Source organism: Diospyros lotus, chromosome 6 (genome assembly GCF_014633365.1).
Source record: "Diospyros lotus cultivar Yz01 chromosome 6, ASM1463336v1, whole genome shotgun sequence".
In the NCBI taxonomy this organism is placed as follows: Eukaryota; Viridiplantae; Streptophyta; class Magnoliopsida; order Ericales; family Ebenaceae; genus Diospyros; species Diospyros lotus.
Window position 1 is genome coordinate 19,232,094 of NC_068343.1, and position 11,849 is coordinate 19,243,942.

Genomic DNA, 11,849 nt, shown 5'->3' on the forward strand with positions numbered 1-11,849 from the left:
CGAATCATAGGTCTGGGATAAGGGGATTTTATTCTCCATGTATTAAGGATCATTTCTGGAGAATTTCGTGAAGTTTCATTAAGATTTGAAGGTGTTTCGAAGCTCGCCAGAAAACGCAAAGCTTCGTTGGAGCCGGACTGTAAATCGTCCAATCGGGCTATTTTCGACGAGTTTTTCGGCCATATGAGGGTGCCATTGTGATCGAATTGAGTAGGGCTTCAAGGTGGCATCGTCGGATCAGCCATCGGAGCAGGTCGTCGGTCGCCGTCGTCGGGGAAGATGACTGGAGGTATTTTTTGTATTTTTTTAAATGCTAAAAATATAGAAAATTTGAGAAAAAATAGAATTAAAGGAAATAAAATTCTGAAAAAATATCCAGAAATTCAAGAAAAAGAAATTGTTTATTTTGATGAATTTTTATCTTGAAAATTTCTTGAGGAGATAATTATTTTGGATTTTTGAAAGGAAATGTAAATGGAAAATAAATATGAGGGATTTTTATAAAATTTTGAGAAACTTCCATAAGGATAAGGAATTTATTTTATGAGTTTTGGTGATTTTTATTGGAGGATATTCGAAGGAAATCAAGGAGAAATAAATTTTCTCAAAGAAAAGTAATTATGGAATTTTGAGAAAATAGGAGAAAAATTTGGAAAATTTCCAGAAAACTCCAAAGGCTTATAAATATTGTTTTATGAAATTTTTTGGAGAAAAATTTGGAAAAATGCTTGAAGAAGTATTTACTTGAAATTATCGAGAGAAAAATAGGAAGAAATTAAGAGAAAAATCATGAGAAAATTGGAAAAAAATAGATATTGATCCTCCTTTGAATGCATATGATGTCTAGGATATAGTTGAGGCTCGAGGTTGAACTATAGTACGCTTGGCATGAGAATTGAGGCAGTGCACGAGGATCGAGGCAATCCGAATATGTTCAAGGTGAGTGGTTCTACCGGAAAAAAAAAAAAACTAGTTTGTGGCATGTGAATGGTTTACTGTGAGTTGTTCAATCTACATTAAATTTCGTACATATTCAATTTCGTACGCACGTATTAAATTTCATACGGTAAATTGCATACATTGAGATATTGATTTTATGTCATACATATTATGATTTTTAGCATTGGTATGTTGTGTATTGCCCATGTGGGATGTGGGTTGTAATCCTATGACGTAGCCCTCGAGTGACAGCACTCGGGATGCGTGCCGAGGATTAATGCTATGTGACCCACTTGGGACGGAGCTGAGACGGATTTCACCATACGGTACTCAAGTGGCGGGGCTGAGAGTGGACACCACCCCAGGTTCCTTTGAGCAATAGCATTAATACCAAGGTGTCGTCGATTCCGGGGATATTGTTGATGTGATACTCTTGGGGCTAGGGTTGCGTTGGGTTTTGAAATGCTTTTGAGTAGGAGCGTAATGCCTAACAATGATAATGGGGTGATTCCCGGATTTATATGTCAAGGTTGTCCCTCTTAAGCAGGATCATGTTTGCCAATAGGTCGATGTGGTCGTGTCGCCTTTAGAGAGATTGCATTTTTACCGGTTAGGGTTAAGTGCTATGTGGGATTCTCTTAAGCTGAGGTATGTTAGGATTTTATCAGTTTTATATGTGATTTTTCATATCTTTATGCAAATATTTTTGAACTCTCATTTAGATGATTCAACATCTAATTTGGATTATATCCTTGGAATATTCAAACGTTTCAAGTGAAAGTAGTGGCGCCAAGGGAAAAAATGTCATCGAGATGTAGCTGTTATGTTTAGTTTTCGTAGGTTTTTGTCTATGATTACGATGTTCAAAAATTATGTAATATTTTGATATTTTCATGTGAAACATCGATTTAATTATTGTAAAAAGAATTGTCAGTTATATATCATTGAGGTTTTGATCTTACTTCTGCTAATGTGATTATAATACCTGTCTTAGTCTATTAATTTTTAAATTTTGATATGCTGAAAAGGTATACTTGGGATTGTCGAGAAATGGTTATGACCAGAGTATGTATATCGAGAGACTTATGTTGTGTGTATGATATTGAAAAATATATATATATTTATATTTATTCCTGAAATCTCGAGATAATGCACGTTATGGGAAAACGGGGTGTTACAACCGCGACCATGGTCATGTTACAGAGGATTGCATCCAGTTAAAAGAAGAGATTCATGAGCTTATCAACCGAGGTTACCTCCGAGATTTCGTTGGCCAAGAAGGCGTGAGTTTGGGTAGAAATAGGAGAAGTTCTCCTACTTGAGATCGCTTTCGAGAGCAAAGTTGGACACCGTCCCAGAAAGAAGGAAAATAGCCCGCTAGGGATGGATGAGCTCCGAGACTTGTCGCAAATTCGGAAAGCTGCGTGTAATCAGCGCATTGCTAGGTACTATAACTGATGAGTCCACGCTAGGAGTTTCATGCCATGAGATCTTGTATTACAACAGTTCTACGCGAGTCATCCTCGAGACTTGAATAAACTAACTCCGAATTGGGAAAGACCGTACCGGGTGGTAGAATCCTTAAGTCCGCGGGACATATCGACTAGAAGACATGGAAGGCAAGTCCTTGAAGTATACTTGGAATGTCCAAAACTTAAGGAAGTTTTTTCAATGAGGAAGGGAATTCCTCGAACCTCTTTGTACTCTTTTTTTTTACGACTAATGGCAAGACTTCAGATTCTCTCCATCTAATAGCAATCTCACGAAGGCCAACACTTCGCCAAAGGAAAATCCAAGGGTTACGAGCCCTAGGCCGTCCCCAAAGGTGGACTAATGGCCACGAAAAAATTCATCCAAGGGTCACGAGTCCTAGGCCGTCCAGAAGCTGAAGATGGACTAATGGCCAAGGAAAAACTCTAGTCCAACACACTTCTCCACAGGGGAGTGGCTAAAATTCAAGAGTCACGAGCCCTAGGCCGTCCACAAGCCGAAGATGGACTAATGGCCAAGGAAAAATTTTAGCCCAACACCCTTATCCGCGAGGGAGTTGCTAAAATTTAAGGGTTACGAACTCTAGGCCATCCCCAAAAGTGGACTAATGGCCAAGGAAAAAATTCAGAGCCCAACACCATCTTTCTCATGGGAATGGCGACAATCCAAGGGTCAAGAGCCCTAGGCCGTCCCCAAGACGAAGGTGGACTAATGGCCGGAAAAAACTCAACACCCTCCTCGGTGAGGGAGTGACGAAAATTCAAGGGTCAAGTGCCCTAGGTCGTCCATAAGTCAAAGATGGACTAATGACCGGAAGAAACTCAACACCCTCATTCGCGTGGGAGTGGCGACAATCCAAGGGTCAAGAGCCCTAGGCTGTCCCCAAGATGAAGGTGGACTAGTGGCTGGAAGGAAATCAACACCCTCACAGAAGTAGCTAAAATCCAAAGGTCAAGAGCCTTGAGCCGTTCTCGAATTAAAGGAATGTAGAAGGTCAGGGAAGAAAAACCACAACTGGACACAAACCAAATGGAGCTCAATAGGCTCGATCTACCTTGGGAAATCTCAAGCCACACTTGCGATAAAAAATCTCAAAGAAATAGGTTAGTCGAGTTAGGGTTTTTCTTTATTGCTATTAACAAAAAATATATATATACTAAATAAAAAAATAAAAAATAAAAAGTAGGAAATAAATTAGAAAAAGGAAAGGTAAGGGGCAGGGGCCCATGGCCGACCCATATGTATCTACATATATGTATTTATATATATTAAATAAATAAATAAATAAATTATCAAACGGTAAAAATAGATAAACAGTCAAAATAATATAAATAGAAAAAGCCAAAAAAAAAAAAAAAAAAAGAAGAGAGGAAAAAACTAACCTTAAGAGTTTGGGGCTTAGTTGTCTCATATTTAAAAATACTCTTGTACATCTTGAGAAAAATCTACAGTTGAATAGTCTCAGAAATTAAATTATTCCTCGACCCAGCGTGATTCTCAGCTCAGCTTAAGGAGTGGGGGGCAATTGATGTGGCATTACCTAAAATTATTAGAATGCCCCTACGCACTAATAGTCTCGCTCTCCACGTGGATCGCCTGAGAGACTGACAATGGCAAGTCAACAATCCAGAGCAGAGCCCAAAAAATTCGGATTGAATCGCAAGACCCGTTCCAACTTGACCGGGTCCTTGGGAGTCGTGCCCGCTCATCTCAGATTTTATCTTAGGTACCCCATAACGGGTTCTCCTATAAAAAGTAGAGATCCTCACCAGGTATGACCAAGCTCTACAGCCCTCACATTTATTACTACTTGCATTTATTCTACTGATTTGAGCATCGGAGTCCACTCCGGGGGACCCTAGCCCCACCACTCCGTTGTGTTGCAGGTTCTACCACAGAAGTTTGACATCACCAAATCCGAGGTTCAATTCCTAAAGTCCAATCGCAGAGGTGGCACGTGATGGTCGGTCCCAAAAACCATAATGGAGACCATTAGGGTTTTGGATGGCTAATTAATGGCAGGGGATAACTGTAACGTTTTGTTAAAGGTTGAGGGTATTCGCCGCTTATTTTTAGATAAATTTCACAAACTACTCCAAAGGTTTAATTAAGTAGCATCAATCATCCTTATTTTTTAAAAGGATTTTGTTAAATGGCTAGAATCTATCCAAATAGAAAGCTATTTAATATTTATTTTATATTATTTAATAAAATAAAAAGATAATTTTAACCTTATAAAAAATTCAAAAAGTTCTGACTGAAAAGAGTATTATTGGTAAATAAAATGCTAAATGACATAATTATCCCGACATCAATAATTAAAATAACAAAAAAGACAATTCTATATGAATAGATTCTATTCAAATAGATTTATTATTTTTAAAAATGGATCAAAACTCCTTTTGAGTTTTATAAATGCATCACTTAATCTCATGCCATTAATAAATGCCTAATAATTTTTTTTTAATTTTCAAAATGTCCATCTCTCCACTATTATTATAGAAAAACAAAAAAAGTTAAAAAAAATTATATGTGGCCATATGGCCAGCCATCTACTTCAAACCTTTCAAACATGCTTCAAATTTGGGTTCAAGCAAACCTTACTGAATCCATATTTTAGGAATTTGGGTTTGTCGAACCCAAATGTGGTGGGTTCGTTTGGGTTCAAATGACCTAGAACTTGTTGAAATTTTTTGGTTTAAAGAATTGTGGGTTCCTTCAAAGGTCACGGGAGGAGGAGGGAAGAAAAATAAGAAAAAAAATAATTTAATAATTAGGGCAAAATAGTAAATTCATAGAACTCAAGAAAAGTTTATAATATTTTTAAAAACACAAAGTTGGTTGGTACAATTTAGTCAAATCATAAAGAAGTCGTATGAAATTTATCTTGTATTATTTTATTTCTTATAAATTATATTAAAAAATTATTATTTAACTAAAATAAAATTATCTCAAACTTAAATTTTTCAATAAGGCTCCTTAATCCCTATCTTTTTTTCTGTTGGGGTAATCCCTCCCTTGGTGCTCGTGATTTTATTTATGTTAAGAAATATAAATCACAGATTAAATCTTTGATCTTCACGTAAGATAATGATTAAATTCAAAAGTTACTAAACTAATTTCAATATATTTTTTATTCTATCATCTCTACTTTCCTTTGTCTTATTTGGCAAAGAATGGTCTTCCTTAGCGTCAGCATCACCATTATCTTCTTCCTAGTGGCCATCATCATTTTCCTCGATGTTATTCCTCATTAGTTGCGATTCATCTCTCTCTAATTAATTGTCATATTCTCAATTTCACCCTTCTCTCTCTCTCTCTCTCTTCCAAACTAGCATTCATTAAGTCATATATATGGTCCCAGCATCATTGGCATTGGGGTCACTGTGGGATCCTGAACCCCATCAATGGGATTGAACACGTGTGTATTGATGATGATAGGGTTTTACAATTGTTAGAGCTTTAATACTACTACTTGTTAAGAGTAGAATCATTCCACAAGAGGAGGGCAAATTGGAAAATTCATAAAAATTTCACACTTCTCATTGCGTAATGATTTGGGACCACAGTTTTGAAACTATGCGTGCAAAGTGTTTGAAAACTTTAGTTATATATTGCTTCGAAACTATATTAATGTTTAGAAACTTTTAACAACCAAATTGGAAACTTGTATGGGTTTTGTTTTTGGAGTTTCGAGTCTTGTAGCTTGAAAAATAATTGATTTTAGTACATGAAGAATGTTCTCCCATGGGTACCAAATTTATTAGATATGGATATACAAAAGAGTATGTGCGTGCGAAGAATGAGACTTACACTCTTCTTCTATTTTTATAGGAGATGGGAGCACTCTTCTTTTGATTTTACACTTGTCGGACAAATATTATATTATTCAACGCGAGTAACATAACAATTTTATTTAGTGTATTGTGGTGAAAAAGAACAAAATCGGCCTTATATATGCTTAGAAAATTGATTTTTTTGAAATTATATGACAATTTAAGCTTGAGATATGTAAGAAAATAAAAATTCAAGCAAATAAAAACAAGAATTTATAATGATTCAACTCCTATTCTATTTCTTTCAAATTTTTGTTTTGAATGTATTTTTACTCTTAAGACAACCAAAAATGAATTCGTCCCAAAACCTTTGTTACAACAACATCAAGTAATTTTTTTAAACAAATAAGCGATACACTTGAGTATGTTTTAAATACAAAAATATTTATCACAAGCTCAAAAGATAAATCTTACTTTCTTAGATTAATGTCAAAATAAATTAATAAAAAGCCTTCTAGTGAATCCTTTGAAAAAAAATTTATAATATATCTCGTTGAGTTTGTGAGTCTTTTTTGTGCTTTTTGTTGTTTCTTGTAAGAATACTTCAATGAATCTTTTATCAAATGTACTTCTTTCAAAGTTTAAACTTTTGATTTGAAATTAGTTTGTTTGAAATAGACAACAACTATTACTCAACAATAGGTACGATTTAAAAGACATTATTATTATACAATGTTTTGACTTTAAAGTTTGAAAATTTCAAATCTAACACAGATAAAAATACTTATATATATTTACAAATAATTTTGATTTGTACGATTGACACTTAGAGAAAAGTTTCCAAACTTTTAAGACATCGTTTGAAACATTTGATGGACGTATCATATTATGTTTCTTAACTTTTTAGAACAGATTTTAATTCTTCATACGTATTATTTGAAAATAAAATATATTTATTGCACCTATTAATATATAAACAAAATATCAAACAAGTCACTATATTTAAGAAGACACAAACTGTAACTATGTGGGTCACGTTTGGGATTATGTGTAATTATTTTGATTGAAAATAAAATTTGTGTTGTGAATATAATTAAAATATATATTAAGAAGAGAAGATATCTATCATAATTGCTAATATGATCCCATCAAAAAGGTTACAATGACTTATTTGACGGTTTTTAAATTACAAATAGTTAAAATTAACTTTAATTTAAAAATATACTATATTTTAAAGTGTATTAACCAAAAAATAAAATACATATAAATAAAAATCTGAAAGGCTATATAAATGTATATATAAACTATTACCCGATGCAACTGAGTGTGTGGCTTCCATCCCGACAAATATTATTTTACCCAACACAAATAACATAACATTTTTGTGTGTGTATATTCGTAACTTACTTAACACTTGAAGCTATATATATATATATATATATATAAATTATTAACACTAACAGCATGAGAAAAGGTGATGAGTCAGCGCGCAGGCACCGATTCATGAATGGGTACCCAATTGGAATTTCAAAAATCCGAAACTGGAGAGTTCCTTCCGACTCTTTGGATATGCATCCAAATCCAATCGAATCCATCCATCGTTTACGGCTTTTCTTTTCTTTTCTTTTCTTTGCTGCCTCCTAATATATATCTGTAAATTAACACATTCCCTACACAACTGCTCCAGGTTTCTCTGCCACTGCCACAACACAATACAGTCGAGAATCATCCCATCAACCACATATATATACTTACTTACCCAGGCAGGCATCCTCTCTCTGTCTCTGTCTCCAAAAGGTAGGAACACAATTTGTCCATTTGATCACTCTGCATTTCTTTTTGGGGAATAGAGAAAAGTCGGGTTATTTTTACGTACCCTGGTGCTATAAAGGGAAAAGAAGTTTGTAGGATTGCCCCATTTGAATGGAAGAGCCATCATCCTGCATGCATGTACGCTCTGTATTGCGTAAGTTGCCATTATTATTATTATTGTTATTATGGCCATATAATTATGAGGTTCAAATAATAATAGCATGGAAAACTACTATAATGACCGAATCATCACCCTGTAAACCCCCCGCGCCCATTGGCCTTTTCTACTAGTCAAACTGTCAAGGCCAATATTGGAACTTCAATTGCCGAATACAACATCATGTCTTAATTTGTATCTTTTGGCATCTGAGAAACAACAATCTTTATTAGTTTATTCTCGTCTCCCCCCCTTCTCATGATCTAACGAATGTTTCCAAATACGTCCTCCTCAGGTTGTAACTTTCCAGTTTCTTTTCTTGCTCGCCAAGTCTCTCTCTCTTTCTCTCTCTCTCTCTGCATAAATAAATTGACTATATATATATATATATATCACCCTCAAATACCTGCAGGTTTCTTGTTATTTCTGCTCTTCATGAGAAGGCGGATGGTTGATCAAAGACAAGAGTTTCTTTTTCTCGTCCTTGTGTGTTTTCTCTTGTTTCCACAGACTTCATGGGGATGGTTCTTCTCTTCCAAAGAGACTCCTGCAGCCGGAAACCCTTGGAACAATGAAGCGATCTCACGGGATGCAGTTTCCGAATTCTCCATGGAGGCTATGAGCAACCGGAAGGGAGTCCAGCTTGTTGAGAACGCCAGGAAGAAGATGGCTGCAGCCTCATCATCTTCCTGTTGGCAAAACGCCTATGAGAATCTCTTTGCCGGGTGTTCAGATATTCTGGCCGGCGAAGAGAAGCGCTCGAGGCTTGCCTGGCATCTCAGCAACTGCTTCCAGAAAGACTCCGGCAGGCCACCTTTCCCTTACTGTGACACGAAAACTAGAATGGTGAAGTGCCTTACAAAATTGGACCAGGATGCTCATAGGATCTATCTTGAGTTCTATCTTGAGACCAACTCTATCTGTCACCAGTTACAGTTGAGTTCATGAACTTTTCAATTTGTAATTAAGTCTGAGTTGATTGTATTTGTGTTCAGGGTGATTTGAATTTTGATTTCATATATATATATATGGTGTTTGTTTCAGGACTGATGCATTCAAGCGCCAAACTGAGAGGCTGGTGAATGAGCTAAAGAAGTCTGCAGAGTTTGCTGAAGACAAATTGGAGAAGATAGAAGAGAGAGCAGAGGATTTGTTGCAAGATTCTCAGCACATACACGATTCCTTGGCTTCCATTGATATTCAGACACAACAAATGGCAGAAATTACTAAGAATGTTGAAGATTGTGTTAATGCTGCTCTGAGGCATGCAGAAGCAGTTCATAAACAAACCAAGGAGATTGCAGGTTCTCAGTCGGAACTGCAAGAAAGCCAATCACAAATGAAGCACAAGTTGGAAGAATCAATGGCGACGCTACATGAATCTTACCGTAATGTGGTTGGAGAGGTAAGTAAACTGAAGAATGAAGCGGCTGAAATAGAGAAGGAAATTGGCAGAGTTGGGGATGCAATGGCTTCAAAAATGAATACCCTGCAGAGTAAAGCTGATGATATTGGCGATATGGCAGGCATCTCCCTGGATAAGCAGAAGACGCTTCTAGATGGGCAATCCGTGGCCATCGAAGGCCTTCAGTTTTTAACTACATTTCAGTCCCAGGCACTTGAAGAGAGCAGGTAACGAAGAAAGAAGCAATACCATCAGCATATCTATTTCTATAAAACTAAGATTAAAAGGAGGGTCTGCATGCATATCTTGTCATTTACTCGTGCATTTGTTATCAGGGGTACCTTACAAAAGTTAGCTGAACTAGGGGATAAGCAACAAGATGAGCTTCTCCAGCGACAACAGCTGCTTCAACAAGCTCATGATCATTTAGTTGAAAATTCAAGGACAATATTGGCAGCTCAGGTTCGTGTTTCTAAATTCGTGCATCATCTTCAATTCAAGTACTTAACGTTACTATCGCAATTTAGTTACTTACAAACATGGTTCTTTCCCTTGCAACCTCTACTTACAGGAAGCTTTTGAATCAAAGCAAGCAAGCATGTTCGTTGCTCTAGACAAACTCTTTGCCTTGCACAACGCGATGCTGCTTGAGTCCCGGTTAGTTAAAATGTTCATCATTTACTCGATGCTAATCTTTGTCCTGTACTTGTTCACAAGCACAAAGCAGACCTACGCTGTGAGACCCAGGCTTTACATAGGTATGCCCCCATCATCTTTTGCTGCCATATATCCACGGTCAAGGGTTTTTCATGTTTTCATGGTTCAGGTTGTTGAGTTGTTCTCTGCTTTCCATTTTCAGGGCTTTGTGCCACATTCTTGATTGAATTTGTTATACTGCGGCATGGACCGAGTAATATTGAGCAGCAGGCTTGGGTACTGAGTCTAGTTAGATCGCTCTTTGCACTAATTGCAGCAATCCAGCTTCTATATGCCGTCTGTACATTCAGGTATGAAAGCATGGATGTGGTCATTTATAGTTTCAGTCTAGAAAATGCATCAATAGATCCATCCTCAAAACTATGGCTTGAATACTACTACTATGCAGGGACATAGAATTGTTAAATCACCAGCTGCTACTGAAAATAACCGAGGACCTCATTGAGGTGTTTAACGGTAAACGAGCAAAATACGAAGAACTATCATGGGATGCTGGAAGTGATATAAACTGGCCTTCATGGGTTGAGACAGAGTTACCAGAGGATGTAGATAATCTTGAAGATCCTGACTACTTACTTCAAGAGGAAGTTGGAGAGAACTCAGTTCCAACCACTTCAACAACTAAAAGATACAATCTCCGTCGTCGTCATAATTCATAGTTATACAGAAATTCTCACCAGTTGCATATACATATTGAATCTCTTTATTACTCACAGTTGCATACACTGGTGATTCAGCATTTCTGCTGGGTGTAATTAAACACTTTCTGCTTATATATGACAATACCTTATATTTTTAAATATTTATTTATCATCATTTACGTATGACAATGCCAATTTTTAACTTTACTCATCGAGAATGCAATCATTGACTAAAGAATAGAAGAATCAAACAGTACCATAATGATGTAATCGCCGATAATCCTTGCTAGAGCACATTCCTTTGTCCAAATGGTGGAAGCGATTTGTGTCCCTCAAAACAATCACTCTTCCTGTGGGCTGTGGCATTTGATACAATCTTTACCCAGGAGTGACAAGTCCACACAAACTCGAAGATTCTTTGTGCTCCTAATTGGCATTCCTGATCAAGTATGAAATCAGTCCATACATAGTAGCAACTAGCAAGTCATTCGCTGTGCCCACAGACGCAGCACAGACCCACAGCGTCTTCATTGAGGATCGCAACTCTGGTATCTGGGACATAACCAACTTCTTTCATAGCTTTAATCGATTCACTCAACTTCTGATATTCATTTGAACTATGAAGTTCAAAACCTCCACCGGCCATAAAAGTATGAAATCTGTTTCTTATATGTATCCAATTGCATCAAGCCTCCTCCTTAATAGCATCACACAACTCCCAGGATTTTTTGGTTCAAGCTCAAACAAATGCTTTGCAATAGCCTCTGCTAGAGAAACATTGCCATAAAGCCGGCATGACTTGGGTAATGAACCCCCCACACTAGACTTTACTGGCATGTTTTTTTACCACTTCCAACGCCTCCTTGATCATCCTCCCTCCTCTGCCCAACATATCTACCAAACAAGCATAA

General features: G+C 36.7%; 1 protein-coding gene across 1 annotated transcript; it reads left to right on the plus strand.

The window, feature by feature from the left end:
* The first annotated feature begins 8,569 nt into the window (after window positions 1-8,569).
* On the plus strand, window positions 8,570-11,097 carry LOC127803384 (protein GAMETE EXPRESSED 1). The gene is made up of 6 exons (XM_052339560.1): window positions 8,570-9,110; window positions 9,220-9,807; window positions 9,916-10,042; window positions 10,152-10,338; window positions 10,440-10,587; window positions 10,686-11,097. The coding sequence occupies exons 1-6, from the start codon at window positions 8,611-8,613 to the stop codon at window positions 10,954-10,956; spliced, it is 1,821 nt and encodes a 606-aa protein (XP_052195520.1). The 5' UTR covers window positions 8,570-8,610; the 3' UTR covers window positions 10,957-11,097.
* The last annotated feature ends 752 nt before the right edge of the window (window positions 11,098-11,849 follow it).

What these genes read in the sequence shown, in the direction of transcription:
- LOC127803384 (XM_052339560.1), top strand. Translation starts at nt 8,611, where the DNA reads ATGAGAAGGCGGATGGTTGATCAAAGACAAGAGTTTCTTTTTCTCGTC. An exon ending in TCTATCTGTCACCAGTTACA is followed by an intron (nt 9,111 to 9,219) that starts GTTGAGTTCATG and finishes TGTTTGTTTCAG; the next exon opens with GACTGATGCATTCAAGCGCC. An exon ending in GGACAATATTGGCAGCTCAG is followed by an intron (nt 10,043 to 10,151) that starts GTTCGTGTTTCT and finishes CTCTACTTACAG; the next exon opens with GAAGCTTTTGAATCAAAGCA.